This window comes from Taudactylus pleione, unplaced genomic scaffold (genome assembly GCF_031769625.1).
Source record: "Taudactylus pleione unplaced genomic scaffold, aTauple2 ptg000009l, whole genome shotgun sequence".
Taxonomy (NCBI): domain Eukaryota; kingdom Metazoa; phylum Chordata; class Amphibia; order Anura; family Myobatrachidae; genus Taudactylus; species Taudactylus pleione.
In genome coordinates, this window is record NW_028284412.1 from 14,417,947 (window position 1) to 14,439,682 (window position 21,736).

General features: G+C 43.3%; 1 protein-coding gene across 5 annotated transcripts in view; it reads right to left on the reverse strand.

The window, feature by feature from the left end:
* LOC148542789 (coagulation factor VIII-like) overlaps nt 1–21,736 on the reverse strand; it is a 306,775-nt gene that overhangs the window by 89,358 nt on the left and 195,681 nt on the right. For all 5 annotated transcript variants that reach the window (XM_088467390.1, XM_088467391.1, XM_088467389.1 and 2 more), the window contains 3 exons: nt 21,546–21,734; nt 12,290–12,560; nt 5,211–5,390 (listed from right to left, as the gene is read on the reverse strand). In XM_088467390.1, coding sequence (XP_088323516.1) covers nt 5,211–5,390; nt 12,290–12,560; nt 21,546–21,734 — 640 coding nt within the window. The remainder of the gene's footprint in view (nt 1–5,210; nt 5,391–12,289; nt 12,561–21,545; nt 21,735–21,736) is intronic.

The window sequence follows — 21,736 nt, forward strand, 5'->3', positions numbered from 1 at the left end:
ACTCAATGTACTGTATGGTTTTCACTGGGATACTGTCTGTACTGTGGTTACAGTGATGCTGATTGTACTGTATGGCAGTCACTAGGAAGCTATCTATCCTGTATTACAGTCACTAGGATGCTGTCTGTACTCTATAGCAGTCATGGGTATGCTATCTGTTATGTATATTAATTACTGTGATGCTATCTGTAGCATCATAGTATTTAATGCTCCCTGGTATACTCAATGTACTGTATGGTGCTCACTGTGATGTTGTCTATACTGCATAGCAGTAACTGAAATGCCGTTGGCACTGTATGGCAGTTAAAGGGATGATGTCTTACTGTATAATGGTCACAGGATGATGTCTTTATTATATTGTGCTAGCATGGATGCTCTATGTACTGTATGGTGGTTGCATTGATGCTGCTTGTACTGTATGGCGGTCATGTGGATGCTATCAGGTGTTGTATGGTTGATCTCTGGGGGTCATTCAGACCCGCTCGCGAGCGCAGGACGCTCGCAAGCGGGTCGATGTTACCCCAATGCGCATGCGCACGACGGAGAGAGCTCCGTCGTGCGCATGCGCGAGACCCGGACAGCGACAGCCAAGCTGTCGCTCCGGGTCTCGCACCAAAGGGGGCGTGCTGTCGATGGTGACTGACAGCACGCCCCCTTTGGTGGGCGTGCCGGGGGTGTGGTTGCCAGACGGAGGCATTCCCATGGGAACGCCTACCGTCTGGGTCCGGCCCCACTGACATCACTAGTGATGTCAGTGGGAGTGATTTTGGCTCTAATAGAGCCAAAATCACTCCAGGGCTCGTCGCAAGCCTGATGGTCGCAATGGTCTTGACCATCGCGACCATCTTTTTGGCCGCTCGCATATGCTGTGGGTGTTGACCCACAGCTATACGAGCGTCCAGGAGGCCGCTCCATTTTCAGGTAGGAGGGCACTGATTCAGAGCGAGCGCTCTGGTCACAGCGTCCGGCTCTGAATCAGGCCGTCTGTTTTATATTGTGACTAGAGCTAACTGTTTTCTAACCTTGCCTACATTTGTGTTGTGCCCCATCTACATTTGATTCATTCCCACCTACATGAGACCACTTTCAGTTTCCAGCTATCCATGGACAGAGACAATGGAACATTGGAGGCTTAATGTTGATAGGAGGATGATTATTTTAAATACTGTGTTCTTAGGGGGTCATTCAGACCCACTCGCAAGCGGCAGTACGCTCGCAAGTGGGTCGCAAGGGAGCTCCGTCGTGCGCATGCGCGAGACCCGGACTGCGACAGCCAAGCTGTCGCTCCGGGTCTCGCACCAAAGGGGGCGTGCTGTCGATGTTGATTGACAGCACGCCCCCTTTGGTGGGCGTGCCTGCCAGACGGAGGCGTTCCCATGGGAACGCCTACCGTCTGAAGCCGGCCCCACTGACATCACTAGTGATGTCAGTGGGAGTGATTTTGGCTCTGATAGAGCCAAAATCACTCCAGGGCTTGTGGCAGGGAGACCCTACTGCAGGGTCTCCGTCGCAAGTCCGATGGTCGCGATGGTCAAGACCATCGCGACCATCTTTTTGGACGCTCGTATATGCTGTGGGTGGTGACCCACAGCTATACGAGCATCCAGGAGGACGGTCCATTTTAATGGAGGAGGGCCCTGATTCAGAGCGAGCGCTCTGGTCAGAGCGTCCGGCTCTGAATCAGGCCCTTAATCAGCTACAGCAGTGGTTCTCAACTCCAACCCTCAAGTACCCACAACAGGTCAAGTTTTGAGTACTGCTGTCTGTGGAAGCAGGAAGGATAAAAACTGACCTAACAAAATAGTTTAATCATTGGTGCATGATTAAATAAATCAACAAAAATGACCCTTAGAGGTCTGGAGTTGAGAACCACGGAGCTAGAGCATTGTTGAAAATATTCTGGTGTGACTATGGAATATGTCAGTTTTATAAGCTAAAACACAGATTTCCTTTGTGAGACAACACATCTGATCGTTGATGCAGGAATGGAGTTCATTCTGCATTGACTCATAAAAGTACTGAGATGAGGAGCAAAGTATCATACTATCAAAAAATGTAAGCTGACCACTATCAAATTTTCTGTAGGCTAGACACTTCAAAGAGAATCATAGTAACAACTTTTCTTTTACTGATATTTAACCTGAGTCTATGCAGTTAATTAATTTATTCAGTAAGATAGTAGAACCTAACACATTTTCTAAGATACAGTATGCAGGCAGAAAAACCAGATACAGTAGCAAACAGTGTAACAAGGCAACCTTTATATCTAGACAGGAATGCTTATTTACGAAGCTCGCTCAATATGGACAGCAAAAAGTGTGTGGAAAGGTAGAAACAGATCCAGAGACAACAGACATCTACACAATGGTGTAGAGATTACATTAAAGTCTAACCTCCAACCACTTTGGTACAAACCATTTCAATAAAATAAGACCCAAGGAACACTTCAAATGGTGAAAAATTCAAGTACTTTACAAAGTGGAATTGTATATGTGTTACTCTGCACAGCAATGAACACTATTAGAAATGTACCCATTGTACCCTTTTATCTCATTTCAATAATTCCACTCTGAAAAAGGAAACCTCATTTATGCATGTCTCAGCAAACTAGGCACACCAGTGTATCTAAACCAGGGGTGGGCAATAAGCGGCCCTCCCGCTGTTGTTGAACTACACATTCCAGCATGCCTTGCAACAGTTTTAGCATGATCAAATAGCAAAACTGTGGCAGGGCATGCTGGGATCTACAACAGCTGAGGAACCGCTTGTTGCCCACCCCTAATCTAATCCATTGTTTGTTCCTCATAACATCACTTCCCCACTCCCTGAACAAATGTATTCTCCCCCTTCAAACACCACCATCTTGTTTCAAACTCCTTTGTATCTTCACTTAAATCTGGAGGCAAATCGAGGGATGTGTGTGAATTGACAACAAATATACTAGAGAGCATACATATGATGAGAGATGAATATAAGTCAAACCAACCATATAAGAAATACTCAATATTCTGTGCCTAGCAGAATGTTAGTTATTTGTGATGTTGGTGGTGCTTGCCGGCAGGCGCTGGATTTACCGCTAGGCAACCTAGGCAGGCGCCTAGGCCCCGGCGGGTCTCAAGAGGCCCAATGGCCGGGCTCCCCCAGAATCCGGCCCTGGAGAGTATATGCACTTTGAGCTGCTGCTAGCACCATCCGGCAGCGAGAGGATACACACACAGCAGTCAGCAGAAGCATGTCGTCCAGAGCCCTCTCCCTACCAGGTGGGCGGAGGGGGCGGAGTTGGAGGCCAGGGCCAGTCCTACCAGTAGGCAGGATATGTAGCCGGCTGAGTACACTGCTGGAGCTGGAGCACTGCTCCATGAGGGCGACGCGACATCATGAAGCAATAATACTAGGAGGTGGAGCCACTCGACTCAAAGATTCATGCAGGCAGGACAGGTAAGTGTGCTGGAGGTAGCGGGGAAGCGAGAAATGTGCTGTGAGGGTAGGGGGTTCTGCTGAGTGGGGTCAGTTTTTTGATGGGGGGTATGTGCTGAGAGGGGAGAGGGGTCAGTGTTGTGGGAGGGTATGTGTTGAGGGGTCAGTGATGTGAGGAAAGAGGGGCTCTGCTGTGAGGGGAGAGGGGGGTCTTTGATGAGAGGAGTCAGTGATGTGAGAGGAGGGGGGTCTTTGCTGAGGGGTCAGTGATGTGAGGAAAGAGGGGGTCTGTGCTATGATAGAAGGGGGGGTCTGTGCTGAGAGGGGTCAGTGATGTGAGGAAAGAGGGGGTCTGTGCTATGAGGGGAGGGGGGTCTGTGCTGAGAGGGGTCAGAGATGTGAGAGGAGGGGGGTCTGTGCTGAGAGGGGTCAGTGATGTGAGGAAAGAGGGGTCTGTGCTATAAGAGAAGGGGGGGTCTGTGCTGAGAGGGGTCAGTGATGTGAGGTAAGAGGGGTCTGTACTATGAGGGAAGGGGGGGGTTGTGCTGAGTGGGGTCAGAAAAGTGAGAAAAGAGGGGGTCTGTGCTGAGAGGGGAGGGGGGTCTGTGCTGAGAGGGGAGAGGGGCCAGAAATGTGAGAAAAGAGGGGGTCTGTGCTGAGAGGGGTCAGTGATATGAGGAAAGAGGGGGTCTTTGCTGTGAGGGGAGGGGGGTCTGTGCTGAGAGGGGTTAGGGTTAGGTTTAGGAGTAAGGGGTAGGTTTAGGATACTTACCTACAGGTATCGGTATCCTAATCTTGTCGGGAAGCCGGCATCAGGATTCTGAGTGCCGGCATCCCGTACCCAACCCATACATACATAGCCACAGCGGACCTTTTCTTCAGGGTGCTGTACAAGGGAATAAGTCAGAAATTAAAATTTAGTGCTGTGGATTGTTTGAGGGAGGGGGCCCAAAACTGGTATCTTGCCTAGGGCCCCATGAGGTCTAAATCTGTCTCTGCTCCCCAGAGTCAAAATTTATACCAGTATGTATTTATATATTGTTCCTATTGCCACAGAGCAACAAAACAAAAAAAAGATAGATTCTTGCCTGGCATCCTAACAAGAAGAAATTCCCAAATGGTTATAACTTATAACTCAAATTTTTATATTTTTATCTTGATAATAAATTATGATATCACCATATCGTGTATAAGTACAAAGGGACACTGTAGCGTCTTGTCACTACTGCTGTCTGTCGTCATCCTCTGGATTGAATGGCAGAATTACTATATGTTTTGTAGGTAACACTGTCACTCAGCGGTGCTTTGGATCACATATACAGTGCATCCGGAAAGTATTCACAACGCTTCAACTTTTTCCACATTTTGTTATGTTACAGCCTTATTCCAAAATGGAATAAGTTCATTTTTGTCCTCAACATTCTACACACAATACCCCATAATGACAATTTATAAGCATTACATGGAAAAATAATTCACATACTTTCATCATGCTCCTCCTTAAGAAACCTACATGGAATGGATTAATGGAGAAGAGAAACTAAAACATACAGAATTTAAAGGAAATAAAACTCAAGTAACATGTAATTCTCTCTAAATTGCCTTGTATGATGATTCTACATACATGACACAGGCCATTGGGCTAATTAGGCATATGGAAGTGTAAGTGCATATAGGAAATGGTAAAACACGCATTTTCTGTGTGATAAGACTAGATTTTTGAATGTGCAGTCAAACACAATAATTATTTATATAAAGGAATATAAAGCAATATAACACTTTTTAAATCTTACCAGGGTATAGGTTTACTATATTGACGGGATGATCTGTGTGGCTCCGTTGAGAAACAATATTTCCATGAAACTGAACAGAAAGAATGTGTCTTCTCCCAATACTTAGTAGATGCCATCGTGTTTTTTGCTTCACTGATAGGACTAGTCCAGGCAGTGTGTCACCATTGTGCCCATTAATAACTACAATGCCAATATACACAATAAAATACTTTAGCTTCACATTTTACAATCACACACTATAAAGATCACAACAACATAATAAAGTTCAAAAGCAATAAATAAAACAAAACTCTCCGGTTTCAGTTAAAATTGTACTTTTTAAGATATATTAATTCCAGCAGAGGAAATAGTACCAGAATAATCTAACAAATAACAATAAGGCCACCTCTCAGGGGTTACAATGAAATGTGAAAGTCCCTTTTCCACAACACATCAACAGGCAATCTGGTCAAGTTTGAATCCTTTTTTCTGCTGAGGGCCATTTTGATATATATAACATTATTCGTGGGCCCAGTGCAGGCCACACCCCCTCCATGTGACCTCACACGGGGCGGGGTCACAATCGCCAGTGATTACAGCAATGCCTGGAGCATCCTCAGGATGCTCCAGGGAGCTGTAAGGGCAGCGGTGTGACCGTCTGAAGCATTGTAAGGACGCTCCAGGTGGCACTGCTGCATAGATTCAAGCTGCGGCGTGCCATTCTAGGCACCCTGCTAGCCAGATGAGGCTAGCAGAAAAAAGCTCAGAGGGCCAGACCAAAATACTTTGCGGGCCTTATAAGGCTCCCGGGCCTGTGGTTCCCCATCCCTGCTTTAAGAGAACCCACACCATGATGTATTTCTTAATGATAATAGCTAACTCTTGGACTAGACATTGCAAGTATATTTACTTTTAGTATAAGGTTGACTTTTCTCACGAATGCTAAATACACATAGCTTTAATGCTAAAATTTTCCAGTAACCCTTATTAGGAAAGGAAGAAGTGGGACCCCCACCTCAAAGATGCCACCTCTAAAGTTCCTGGTGTAAATAGGAGGTTTCTACAAAACCATTATTACTAATTATTAATAATTTTTAAGATGTTAAAATTGAATGATACTAACAGTGCATTATACAGTAGCACTATTCAGTGATGTGCAGTGAGGTCAATGGCTGGGGAGGCACATCTATAAAAACACAGTTTTTATATCAAAACTCTGGAGCATGACAGGGAGTATGATAGGGGAGGGAGTATAACAGGGGAGGCTCTGCCTCCCCTGCCTACCCTGACTGCACGTCCCTGCCACTATTATAGCCACAATAGTCTGGCCTAGTTTTATGATTTTAAGAGATTTGAAGCATGGTGCCTTCACTACTGATATTAGCCATATCATGTGCCCAAGGCTGGTTAGTAAAGTAAAAAAAATGAGGTACAATAATAATTGTGTCCTCCTCCTAAGGACAATCCAGATGAAATCTGAAAAGTTATAAACATTTCTATATTACCTCAAATTGATATCATATGTGTACAGTTCTTCTTTGCACAGTAGTGTAATTGTTGTTAATCCTGCCATCACACTTGGATGCACATGTAGATAAGTACACACTGGTGTCTGTCTCTGCAGCTTTTGTTCTGAGAGGTTTTTTTATAATTGTCAAGAATTATTATATCACACCTCATTAGTGCTTACATCTGTATTCTTTCCATTTAATTCAAACACAAAGAGAATAACATTTTGATGATAACTATTGTCTGGTCCCTTTAGAACAGTGTTTTTCAACCACTGTGCCGTGGCACACTAGTGTGCCGCAAGCGGTTGTCAAGTGTGCCGCGGCAGTCAGCTCAGCGCACTTGTGGTGTAGTGTGTTATATTCCTGTGGAGGCCAATATGTGTGTATATTTTTATGTGGAAGCCAATGTTCATGTTTTTTCATTGGTCATGCACGCCGCATAGCTGGATAGTGTGCCTTGACAATTTAAAAATCTTGTGTAGTGTGCCTCGAGTTGAAAAGGTTGAAAATCACTGCTTTAGAATGATGTTCCACTCATTAGTTTACATTACAATTTACCTGTTTTTAATTCTATTAAAATATTTAATAGCGTATAAAACAAATTCAAACACAAAGAAAATTAGTATTATGGGAATGAAGATATATGTGTTTTGGTGATAACTATTCTCTGGTCCCTTTAGAATGATATTCCACTTATTAGTTTACTTTACAATTTTACCTTTTATTAATTCTCTTAAAAACTTTTGTTGCATATAAAACAAAATAGTTTGTAAAGTTCCTTAACTTTTTGACATTCTTAATAAATGGATGTCACTAGGGACACAGGGCCTGATTCAACAAGGATCGCAACTGTGATTACGCACGCAATTGAACGATTGTTGCATTCTGCACATCCTTGACAAAGTACCGAATGGTACGAAACGCGTTGGAGGCATTCAGGTGATTGGTATCCGGCAGTAAGCTGACCTTCGTGGAAGCCGCTTACACTACCCGCACTGTCCCGCTGACGTCATCTATAGCAGCATCTATAGCAGCCGCACACGGCCAGACGCCGGCAGCACGTGGAGAGAGAGCCGAGGCCAGGCCGCTCTCCACCAACGTAACATCATAATCCGGACCTGTCCCGCTGCACCATCTCTATGAGGGCAAGGTAGGGACAGATTTTACAGTAATACAGTGCAATCCAACTTACGTGTTAAACCGGACCTCACCTTAAAACAATATCCTCACAAAGGAGCTATAAACACTACGTTTTAACAAATATTTTTTTACAGGTGCCACTAACATAATTATTTATTTAAATTTATTTTATTTCTGTAAAGCGCTCATAAACACCCAATTCACATGCATTGCAGTGCGCGAACGCTCCACTGCGATCAGGACTGCTTTTCTTCTTCCTCCACTTGGGGGCACAGGGATGACACTGGAATGTCCAAAAGCTGTCCCCTATGAGCGGGGACGCTCCTGAGCTGCAGTGAGCACAGAACGTCCGAAGGCGGCGTTCAAGGACACAAAGGTATCACAGGCATAAAACCGGATAAATGTATAAGCAGACGACCATGTGGCAGCCTTACAGAGCTGTTTAGCAGAAGCCCTACAGCGTGCTGCCCAAGGAGCCCCCACTGACTGGGTGGAATGGGCTGTCACCACAGCAGGGGTAGGACAGTTCACCAAGGAGTGATTGGCAAATTGTGAAGCGAAGCCAGCAGGCCAAGGTCTGTAAGTAGCTGGCCAGCCCCCCTTTTGCATGTCATATAAGATGAACAGAGAATCCGACTTGCGATCTTACCACATCCAAGGAAGCCTCTGGCTGAGAAGAATCTACAGTCTGGAAAGTAGGTACCACAATCTTTTGATTTATGTGGAAGCGGGACACCACCTTGGGAAGGTAGCCCAGGCAAGTCCGCAGCACAGAATGGAATGTCAAATAAGGAATGGGAGCGACAACATAGGGCGCTCAAATCCGACACCCTCCGGGCAGACGCAATTGCTAGCAGAAAAACTCCACGTAAGCCAGCACATATCCACCATCTGTTACAATTTAAAGGGAGCCGATTGGAGAGCTCAGAAAACCAAAGACAGGTCCCAGGGAGCAACAGGAGACTCAAACGGGGGCTGAACATGGAGAACTCCCTGAAAAAAGGTTTGTACATCCAGGAGTAGAGCTATCTGCCTTTGGAAGAGAACAGACAAGGCCGAAACCTGGACCTTCAAGGACGAGAATCGAACGCCCAAATCCAGATCTGTCTGCAGAAAGGAAAGGATACGGGCAAGGCGGAAAGACCTGGGGGTAAGAGCCCTAGTCGTACACCAAGAAAAATAGGTACGCCAAACACGGTGATAGATAGAAGGCAACTTCCTAGTCTGCAACATGGTCTGAACAATCCTCCTGGAGAATCTATTTGCTCTTAGGACAGATGTCTCAAAAGCCACCCCGTCAAAGTGAGACGGGTCAGACCACGATGGAAACACGGACCCTGAGACAGAAAATCCAGCTGCAGAGGAAGATGCAGTGGTGTGTCGATGGAGAGGCCCAGTAGATCTGCGTACCACACGCACCAATGCCAAACCGATGCTACTAGGATCAAAGTGCCTCCCTCCAGTTTGAACTTGTGGAGAACTCGAGGAATCATTGAGATAGGTGGGAAGACGTAAATCAGAGGGAAGGTCCATGGAACCACTAGGGCATCTACCAGGAGGGCTTCTGTATCCATGGTGCGGGAGCAGTAACTCGGTAGCTGATGATCGAAACGAGACGCCATCATGTCGATGTCCGGCAGGCCCCACCGGCGAACTAGGAGTTGGAAGACATCTGGATGCAGCGCCCAGTCACCCAAGCTGTCCAGGTATGGTAAAATTCTGACAATCTTGCGGTACAGGGCCCCAAAGTAACTAACACAAAGGCAATCGTGCTCCGGATCCGGAGGAGAAATGACATTAAGACACTTCTTACAAGTGCGCAATACTGTAGCACCTACCTCCTTGATAGTTTTACTTCTGGACATCCTGACAGTCACAGAAATCACCACACACCAATATAATAAGTGAGGGTATGTAAAAAAAAAAGGGTCTTTAGGCAGTGTCAGTATATATTACAGTAAAAGTATATCATATATGCAGAGGATGTTCCCCCAGTGACTAGTGACCACAGTAGGTACAGAGACACAGGTAAAAGTACACTTACTTACATACACACAAACCACTCAATGAAGAAATGTGGGCTAATGAAGCTCAACAAACCAGCCTAAATAATCAGGAAAGAGCAGTTAACTAGCGCAGCTGCTGGAAGCAGGCTATGAGAGACTGGAGCCCAGCTTTTCTCTCCAACACTGAGACAGGCCATGAGGTAAAATGGCCGCTCAGCGTTTAGAAGGAGAGAAGAGAGGATCTACCTAGGACATACTGTCCGCGTTGGGAAAGCGCACCCCAAGGTTGGGGAGGGGCTAACAGGGTAGCGTGTGCCTCCCCGTCTGGCATAACCCCAGGGAACATGGCCGCCACAGCTATTAAGCAGTCCGTGCTCATATTAAATCTATGGTGGTCTAGTGGGAAGCGCGAAAGACTGGGAGCCCCCACTGCCAGCACCGTCCTAGGTCTCCTGCTCTGGCGGTAACAGCCAGAAACCCACAGTTCCCAGCATGCAGGGAGCCACCTTACCTTGTCCCCAGTGAGTGGCGGCTGTGTCTTGCGGCTCTGGATGTGTAGGAGTCCATAGCCGAAGTCACTAACCAATTGGCAGTGCTTGGTCACTGGCACTGGGGCGGTAGAGCAGCAGTGGGATCATCCTATAGGATGCTTTAGGATGTCCACTTGTTGTAAAAAGTAATAAAATAAATAAATTAAATAAAATAAACTTCGGGGGACCATCTAAAGCAGCCGCTCTATAAACTGGTGTCCAGCTCCTGCCGGCACCAAACTCAAACTGATGGCCTGTGGCTGGGGGTGGGGTACAGAGGAGAGAAGCCTGGGCTTGTGGGTAAATTTCATTTGATGCCCAGACTCTCCTCCCCAGGCTATACCCAGTGTCATCCCTGTGCCCCCTAGTAGAAGAAGAAATTATACTTTTTGTTTTATTTGAGCCTAACTTTACATCCCATTTGGTTTTTAATATTTTGCTTGCTACGTAAGTTTTCATTATAATTAATAAGTATATTTTAACATAAGCTAATAAGAGGAAGACCATTTTATTCTCACCAATCCTGACCTCTGCTTGCAAACTCAATTTTCCTATTTTTTACAGTCCCCAAGTTCAGAGAGTCAATTCATCAGTTCATCCTTTGGATCTACTTGTAGGTCGGCTATCTAAAGCTGCATACACACACAACGATTTAGTAAATGAACGATTTCAGTAAACAATTTTCGTTCATTTTTTCAAGGGAAAAATTAACGAAAATCGTTTACTAAAATCGTTCATTTACTAAATGTAATGAACGATTTTTTTGAACTACAAACGATTTTTGCATATTCTCTTACTGAAAATCGTTCAGTTGGTCAGTCTGACTGAACTACAAACTACAAACGTGAACGCACATGAATGATAATGGTTCGTTTTATCTCAGAAAGTGAACGATTTTTTCAACGATTAAACAATAAACGATATCGTTATCGATAATTGTTAAAAAAATCGAAAAGCTGCAGCAAGGGATCCAAAAATCATATTATCAGAGAGTTTATTGCCTTTATTAGAAGACTGATCAAATAAGAGGCTTCCTGAACTAAAAAAAAACTATCTCCAGCACTGAAAACCACAATGGCTCATCCTCAAAGACATGCACTCTTATGCTGGCCATGAGTAGGGGATGATGGTTAGTGGTACATGGGACTACAGCAGAGATGACTATTATGCTACTCTACAAGGATCCATTTAAATGGTCTTCCTAGTAAGTTTAGACAGACCATAAGATAGTCACAACAAGGTTTATCTCTTCTAAAGGTAACCAGTTCCAGAACTGAAAATCCCAAGAGCTTCTTGTATCCAGGGCAGTGTCAGTAGTGGCTATAATTTTATTTATGCCACGTATGGGGTTCTTACTCCTATAATGTTGAGAACCAATATAGAGATGTGTTGTACATGACTAATCTGTGTCTTCTCCTTCCAGCAGAGTAACCCTATTCCTCATCATGACACTGCCCATGCCACAGAACTGTTTATTTGCTGCTAGCATGATAGTTCATTACCATGTAGGTGTTTCACCTGAACCATTCCCTGATGTACAGTAGGAAGAGGGACCTCCAGTAAACTGGGATAAGTGTCTTGCACCTATATTTAATAGTCCAATTTCAGCATAGGGCTGGTGCAAGTTCATGCTGATAATGATGACGACTATTTCCACAAAAGCGGTTGGATAGGATCAGTGCAGTCACATACTGTAGGTGCGTGCCGCTGTGCATATGGGCAAATTACTGCAGTTATTTCTGTGCACACAGGGCGCAATTGTGGTCAACTTGTGTGCAACTTAAATACATTTGCTGATCTGCAATTTTCATTTAGCGGCCATAATTGTTGCTTACTATAAATGAGGCTCAATGTGTTTAGATTTAATTATAAATTTAAAAAAAACAGAATTGATTTATGATTGAAATTTGTACCATTAAATATGTGGTTATGCTGTAGGACCTCAGAAGGTGGCTGTATATTGCAAGCAGCAGGGCAGGGAGCCACTGAATTCTGTTGAAAAGAACAAGTAGAAGGGCAATGTTGCTGCCAGTTTTCTTTAAAGAGCCAACTTTCTGTCTCATCAATCTCCATAAATGCAAGAGAGAAATCTTGCATTGGGAACTGAAGGACATTGGACCGCTTCAATACTTTTGGTCGGCAGACAAGCAGAGGCCCAATCAGTCCAGTATGAAAGTCTTTGTTCTTGCAGAAAGAGAGGAAATAAAGTGGAAGAGACAATTATTGAATTAACACTCATCAAAGTGAATACTCAAAATTATCTAAATTCAAAAACACCCATTCATGAAATTGTAGCAACAAACAACTTGACCCTGGTACAAGAAATGATCCAAAAGAACCCCAGTATTAGTGATAAGTTAACAGTAGATTTAAAAAAAAGTTAAAGGTTTCTATAACTATAAATAACTAAAATCAAAAACATGTGTTAAAGAATCATACTAGATGCTCAAATGTTTAAAAAATTAAACACATTTATTAACATAGATCATATAAAATAATAAACTTGCAATTGAAAATATTTGAAAAAAATCTGACAGGTGGAAAACATACTGTATAAATCACAAATTGATGTTAATATTAATTGCACTAGAGAATATTCCATCTAGAGTATTTCATGTAAATGGAATAAAAACAGGAGTGGCACTCTCCAACCAGCAGCTATTTAAAGGAGAGTGTTAAACTTCTAATTCAGGTAATTAACAAAACAGCGCTAGTGGGTATCTGATAAAAAATCCAATCAAATTGCAGGCACGCTTGGTTAATATAACAAAGACACATTTATCAAAATATATAAATATACAATAAAATAATTGAATAATAAATGATTATATATAAAAGTAATCACGTGCTTCATAAGCCTGATAAAAAAGCAACTGATTTAATAATATTGTTCTAATCGGATAACCAACAGGATCCTGTAAGCAGGGCTGCCATCAGAAATTGTGGGGCCCGGGACTGACAAAATGGACAGGGCCTCCCCCTTCCCGCGCCCCCCTCCACCACCTCCCCCCACAACCTCTCATTTATTATCGCTAGCGCTGTTTTGTCCATTTTTATGTTAATTTCATGCAAATGGCTCTTATAAAGTGCATTAAGCATATCAAGTGATGATATGTACATTCCTATCAGAAAAGTGCATTGTTCATAGGCACGTGTTAGGAGGTACCTGTTTTCTCCGTTATTCTGTCAGTTGAGTTCCTGGGCATAGCGGGTAGATTCCAGCTGACCATTGGAGACTGAATGCTTCAAAATAAGGAAGCTTTTATTCCAGCAAAAAGCCACAGCCAGCTTCTTACACAGGAGTACCAACAGCAATTCAGGACCAGAAAAGTACATCTTACAAGAAGCAGGATTCACAGGATTACAGCAAACAGGTAGGTCAGAGTCTGTAGTATCCAGTACCTGTCACCTGAATGGAAGCTACTATGTACTAAGCCTTGGAGAGAGATAAAGTGGATGGCGATAAAGGGCCTGATTCAGACCCGGTCGCTAGATGCGTACGCTCGCTCACAGCGTATGCAAATTCGGAACACACCCAGCAAGGCAGGTTATCGCACGGCAAGGCATAAGCACACCCACTATATCTTGGCGTGCGATCACTTTGTGTATGCAGACCACCACCAGCCTGTCTTAAGATGCCCACTTGCGCACGTCATCTCCAGGAAGTGTATACAACCATCGGTACATCAGGTATCATCGGGAACATTCGCAGCGCTTGTGGTTGCCTTTACCCTACCGCAAGCACTTCAGTGTAAAAACCAGCCAGGTGACGTGTACTATGACGCTGCCTATTAATTATGCACGCCTCTGAAACAGCGTTGAAACACTCAGGCACGCCTGCGTTCACACCTCCACTGCCCCGTTACTGCTGGCCTGCCCTGTTACCACCCACAAACGGCCTCTCCTGTCACTCTTTCCACTGGGCTGTCTTTGCTGGGCGAGCGAGCGCTTCCCGATCGCTCGGACTAGTTTGCGCATGCGCACTGTGATGCATACGCATGTGCACATTAGCAAACATCGCCGGCAACGATCGAACGCATGCTAGCGGCCGGGTCTGACTCAGGCCCAAAGTACCAACCAATCAGTTCCTGTCATTTTTCAAACAACATTATCTCCTATTTGAAAAAAGGTGGAGTATTCTCTAGTGCACATAACATTCACTTTATGTTATATGTTATCCACCGGTCAGATTTTTTTTTTTATATATTGCTCAAATGCAAGGTTATGTGTCTTTTATATTATAGACAAGCACATGGTTTGATTAACAATGGGGTGGATGGGACTATAGTCCCAGATCTTGGGCAAGCCCCAAAGTGTGACAAGAATGGGGATGTGACACACGGTCATGCCCCCAAAATGTCATACGCAAAGGGGCGCGTGACATCATGGACACAAGGCTATGCCACCTTTCGTCCACGAGGAGAGACATCAACCCTAGTGATTCCAATGACCTAGCTGAACACACAGTCAACCATAAATCATAAGTAATAAATTGTATTGCTTTTTTCTTACACAAGGATGTAAGTTTTCTAATTTACATATTTTGGGGAACATTGAGACCGATAGTGTAGGGTGTCTACACGCCCATATGCCACTGGCCACACCCAAACAGAACTGGTCACACCTCCTCCACTTATCACAATAGGGCCTTGATACTTTTCAGTCCCAGGACCATGTGGCCCTTAATTCTGTCCTTGATAGGCAGTTTTTTCTTTGTTTCATGTAATCTGTTTTTATAAAAAAAGAATGATAGTTTACAACCATCATTTAATAAAGGCAAGGACAGAAAGCTATCACCTATCCATCCTTCACAGTGGACAAATTAAGGGAAACATAATTGACATTGTGGATATAGGAGTCATTCAGTATGAATGGCATGTAAACTACAAAAAGAGACAGTTTTGATTAAGGTATTGTTTGACTAAAAATTGCCCATTCTTTCGGATCTGGAAGCAAAAACATATCTTTTATTTGTGAGATCTTGGATTTCTTGAGATTTGGTTGCTGCTAGCCTAGCTTTCTGAATTTCTGGGAATGTAATCATGCTTAATTCTGTGTATAACGTTTAGTGTGATGTGAAGAACTACACTAGTCCCAAAAGTCCATGCACAAATCAAGGCATTATTAGACCAACCAGTGAGCAGTAAAGTCTGGAATTCTTAAAGACAACTGATATCACTGCTGATCAGAGATATAAGGGGAATCTTCCCTGGAGAAGAGCACTGCATGGTGCAGCAGGCCCAGCATTTCAAGCCAGAAGGGAGGTCTAAGCAAGGCAGGTGTATTTTATTCTTTTTGGGTGTGATGCCTAGTGAGTACTATGACAATTGGTGTAACATATCTTGCATGTAATCTCTGGGCCTGATTCAGACCCACTCGCGAGCGCTGAGCTCCAAAAGTAGCAGGGACGGCCCTGATTCAGAGCGAGCGCTCTGTCAGAGCGTCCGGCTCTGAATCAGTGCCTCTGTGCGCATGCCCAGCAAAGAGCAAAGTACCTGCGCACATATGTGCCCTTGCAAATTTGCATGATTTTATGCACCTGCTTGCGCTTGGATTAGTAGATCCGGACGGGGGCATTTGAAAGTAAATAAGTAAAGCAAGGAAATGGGAATAGATGATGACGAGGACAACAAGACATAAGCACCTAAGAAAGCTATCTTTTTTGAGGGTGGCCAGACACAGGTGGATGATGATGATGATGATGATGGTGGTTCCGGGCACTAGGGAACTGCATATGATTAACACTTTGCTTTTGTGTGCATATATAATAAAAACATTTGTTTTCATACACAACATAGGGAGTTGTTTCTACTGTTTTACAGATATTTAGATATTTTAGCAGTTTTATTGATGCCTAATATTGAATACATTTGTTGCAAATAAAATAAATGGTTTTAAACACGGGTCAGGTAGGACTTATGTGTCTGTGGCGTATGCATGTCACATATACTACTGTTGCTGACCAGCACGCTCATGAAAATAGTTTCTACTTTGTATATAGTCACAGTTGCTGCTGTTTTGATAGATGCAAATTGCCCTTGCAATTTAAGGTTCAATTGTGGCCAACTCTGCATCTGTTCGTCTGTCTTTAATTAAATAATCATCATGTGCTTAATGGTCCATATGTTTTTATGGTTTGCTATGTCCTCCTACTGTTGTAAAGGATCTATTTATCCGAGAAGTATTTGGATACTTTGGATTTGATCATTGCATATCACGGTGAGAATGAATGATTTTTCATGGGTGCTTAGCAATTTATTCATGCCGAATTAGCTGCTCCTATAACCATCTGTCATGGCAAATGCTATGACCTGTGCTTTCATCACTGATCACAGCGCCAAAGGTGGTTCAATCTCAACAATGTTCCTGCACATGCACAACCTTAGGTGGCTTATGTGTACAAAAGGAGCCAGAGGCAGCAAATGAGTCAGTCTTTCTATTCTACTCTTGTCTTCATTCTACATTAATCTAGTGCAGTGGTTCTCAAACTTGGTCTTCAGGACCCCACACAGGTCACGTTTTCCAGGTCACCCAGTAGGTGCACAGATGCATTCATTATTCACTGACACATTTTAAAAAATCCACAGGTGGAGCTAATTATTTCACTTGTGATTTTGTGAAGAGACCTGGAATATATGCACTGTTTGGGGTCCTGAGGACCGAGTTTGAGAACCTGTGATCTAGTGTTTAGGGTAGAGATGTGCGTTTCAGTTTCACAGCACACACCCACACTTAGGGGATTCCTTTGAGTCACTGCTCGGGTCTTCCCACCAAGTTCAGATACCAAAACGAGTTAAAATATAATCTTCATTGCATATAAGAGTCCCTCCCTCATGATCGGGCACCATTTCACAAAGGAGAGTGGAGGGAGAGGGTGTGGGACTGTGGGCTGGAGCACTGTGTTGGAAAAAAAAACAACCCGCCATTAGCACACCATTGGGCGTAAGATGGAATGGAAATATTGAATACAGTATTTTTAAGTAGCAGCTGGGGTAGGTGCCTGATGGAAAGGGTGACTGCCGGCATTCTCATTGTCAGTGTGTTTGTTTAATTTGTCACATACACTGACTTGTACAATCACACACAATATATAATATATATATATATATATATATATATATATATACACACACACGTTAAGAGCCGCGTCGGGCAAATGTGAAGGGGGCGTGGCCTAATCACGTAGGTCTAGAGGGGTCACCTTTGAAACAGTAAAGTTGTTGCCCACAGCAACCAATCACATTCAACTTATAATTTATCTAGCACCTTCTAGAGATAGAAGATAGGATCTGATTAATTGCTATGGGCAACAAACCATTTTCTAAAAACCTGCTTTAGTAAATATACCTCTAAGGCTGAGGAACAAACTGTGTGTTCACAAACTACACCGATCCCTGAAGAGTCTCTAAGCATGTCCAAGACTGCTATGTGTGGCATTTCTGAAACTGTAATTGTAGAAAAGCCACTTTCCACCATTTATGCACCATTTGCAAATGTGAGTAACAGTAAAAGTAATGATGGTTATATAGAAATTGAGGATGCTACTGTGGAAGAACAACAAGATGAGGGGGGATATATGTGTATCTGGCGCTAATGAGGATGTTGATGATAAATGTGCTGGACAAGAAGTAGTTGATAAAATTCATGAGGATGTTGTTTGTTTCAAAGTAAGTCAGCTACCAGTGGCAGCAGTTATTGCCAGTGATAAAGCCATGTTATGCCTGGGCATAAGACCAAAAAAGCCACCTCTCTTGTGTGTAATTTGTTTTATCCATATCCTGACAACATTTGTCAAGCCATCTGTACCATTTGTGAGGCCAAATTAAGTAGAGGTAAGGATATTAACCATCTAGACACCTACTCCCTGTTATGTCATTTGCAGTGAGTTCATGCAATTTATTTAGCAAAATTAAAAAATCCTGTAAAATAATATGTCCAGCATCAGAAGAATGGATATATCTCAGCACATGCAATTTCAACCACCAACACCTTCATCATTAACCTCCTCATTAATGATCAGATCCTCCTGCATCCAATTTGCAAAGTCTGACTCATCCCCTATCCAGGATTTCCAAGAAGAATCCTTGTGAGCAGGGGTGGCCAACCAGTCAGAGCCAGTCCAAAAATATCTGTAGGTATGTCAAAGAGCCGAGGTTATGCGCACGGCAAAGGCGCACATGCAAAAAAGGGAGTATACGGTCGCAGATGCTGGAGCCTACCTACGTGATGTAGACAGTCACAACAGGGTAAGAGCTGTGGTTTATTTTGGTATTATTTGTGATATGTGGGGGGGGGAATGGAGTCGCCCTTGGAGTGTGAGGGAGTGTGGGGGAAAGTGACTGGACTGGCCCGGGGAGAGATCGCGGGGGCGGCACATGAGGGTCTGCTGTTGTAACACTTGAGGGTCTGCTGGAGTGACACTTGAAGGGCTGCTGAAGTGACAAATGGGGGGCTGCAAAAGTGACACATGGAGCCTGGAATGACACATGGAGGGCTGAAGTGACACATGAAAGGGCTGCAGTATTGGATTGTATTATGTGAATCTGTTTTATTTTTTACAATGTATTTTTTGTGGATGTGGCTTTTTCAGTTTATTTTATGTGGATATGGCTTTTCAGTGTATGATGTTTGTAGGAGCATGTAAAAGCGCATGCACACAATCACCATGGATGTAACTATTAAAGGTAAAGGAAAAACCAGAACAATATATAAATTAAAAAAAAAAACAGATCCACATACAATGTACTGAAACAAGCCAGATCCACATAAAATACACTGATAAAGCCACATACACAAATAATACACCGAAAAAGCCACATCCACTCCAGCCTTCCATGTGTCATTCCAGTCCCCCTCATGTGTCACTTAAGCAACCCCCATGTGTCACTTCAGCAGCCCCTGTGTCACTCCAGCATACCCTCATGTGTCACAACAGCAGACCCTCATGTGCCACTTCAGCCCCCCCCCTCTCTCCCCAGGCCACTTCAGTCTAGCAACATTCCCCCACATTCCCTCTCATTCTCTGGGCCACTCAAGCTCCCCCCACATATCACAAATAAAATGAAAAAAAACAAATAAAAAAACCCCACAACTCTTACTCTGATGCGACTGTGTCACGTAGGTAGGCTCCGCCGTCTGCAACCGCATCCTCCTCGTGGCTGCAAGTTCAGTCACAAGTCAAGCTCCGCCTCCTGTTTGCGGCATGACATCACCACATCACCCATACATGCCTCTGGAGCGGAGCAGACTGCTGCAACAAAGGACGAACTTCCTCTGAACAGCTGTGCAGCTATCAGAGGAGGCAGTCAGTGTCAGTCAGGGGAGCCGCATCAGAACAACAAAAGAGCCACGTGTGGCTCAAAAGCCACAGGTTGGCCACCACTGCTTGTGAGCTAGGGCTGCTGCTGGGGGTGAATCTTCGTCACAGAAGGGGACCAAGAAAAATAGTAATTTCAAACAATAATTAACTGTGAAACATTAATTTGCAAGAGGAAGCAAGTAAGAAAGATGCCATCCAGTTGCATCACTGAAGCCATGATGGCTATGCTAGCATTAAATGTGGATAAACTGATGTTCATAAAAATGAACAAATTCTTTTAGGAAGACCTTTGTCGTCAATTACAACAGAGTACTTCTGTAACTGTAGATTCCAGTGAGGATGAGATAATATTGGGTGATATTAATAACTCTGATGAAGGTGAGGATGATAATGTCTCACAACTGTAGTTGTGATTAACAACACTATTATGTGCCTTAAGCCCGCTGGTAGCTTGTTTTGAGTGTGCCAAAACAAATCAAGCACTTCAGTAACAAATGTGGCAGTCTCTGTCACTGAAGTGCTTGGTTTGTTAAACTGTGCATGTCATTTTTAATATACAACATAAGGGAGGGTGGGTAGGAGGGCCCAAGGAAAAATCCATCATGAACGACTTTTTATTATGGGCTGTGTCAAAATTGTGTGTGTTTGACAGGCAGAGTACTGTATATTACTGTACTGTACTGGGGGCATTCATGTTCTTTTATATCTTGTAATGCCATTCATCACCAGACTCTCATCCAGGCATGTAGGCCCCATTTCCTGCAGCTTCTCAGCAGATACAGACTTGTATCATTAAATCATATAGTTAATAATGAATTAATCATTTGTTACTCTGCTTTGAATCCTGAGGAATCAATCTCATTGAGATTTTGGATGCTTGCTCTTTAGTAGTGTTTTCCATTTCTCTGATTTTTTTATAGTTAAATTATTAACAACAATCAATTAATCTCACTGTGATTTTGTATTCTTCTGCTTTCCATATCTCTGACTTGTTTTTCCTTAGTTTCTGAAATCAATCCAATCAATGAATCCTTTACCTGGCTTCCATTAACACTACAACTACCATTTACCTGTGCTGGTCGTGGGCCTCTGATCTAGTTCTTGATTAATAAACATTCTATATAGCATTGTACAGTATAATTTATATCAAACTGCCATCCTGCAGTGACACTATGATTCCTAGAAGTGCTATATTCTTTTTTAAACTGCCATGTGTTTGTGCCACTGCTCTATCGCTAAGATTAGCCAGTCATTTTGCTGCAGCCTTAGGCCAATATGGTTGAAAACTGAAAACCATGTGCTGTGGTCAAAATTTACAGGAAATTACTGGAAATTATTGAAGTTAATAATACTGTAGGAACAAAAACAGATCCAAATGACATGATTTTAGCTGTTTTTACCAGTTAGCTTTCAGGAGGGAGGGTTAGGCTGCGGGAGTAGGGGGGGAGGGTTAGGGCACTTACCTAGTTGAGTGGGGATTTTGACTTGTCGGGATGCCGCTGTTGGTATTCTGACCACCGGCATCCCGTACCCAACCCAATTACAGCTATTAAATGTCACAATCATAATGCCTGTACTTGTTATTGGTACCTGAGGAATTTCTATCAATGTAAAATATAGAGTTTAAGTTAAAAATCACATAAATTAAAATTAAAACCTATATATTACAATCAAATTTTAAGGCCAGCAAATAAAGCTATATGAAAAAAATGTAACATGGACATTTAACAGAGCAAACATCATCTGGTCTAATATCTGTTTCGTAATAAATTTATAAAAAACAAAAAAGAACGCCTCTGTGAAAATGGCAACTTTGTATATGAAAATCATTAAATAATTTAATTATTTACCAGGTGGACATTAGAGGTGTAGAACCAAGTTTTGCACTCCTCTTCAAACTCTGTAGGCCCAAACTGAGGGCTCACTCTTCCTGTGTATGTACGAGTCTGCTGTGGAGGTACATTCTCCTCTTTCTTCTGTGTAGTTAGAACATTGGAATAAAAGGAGTATGGACGAGAGGCCATATTCTTAAATTGTATCT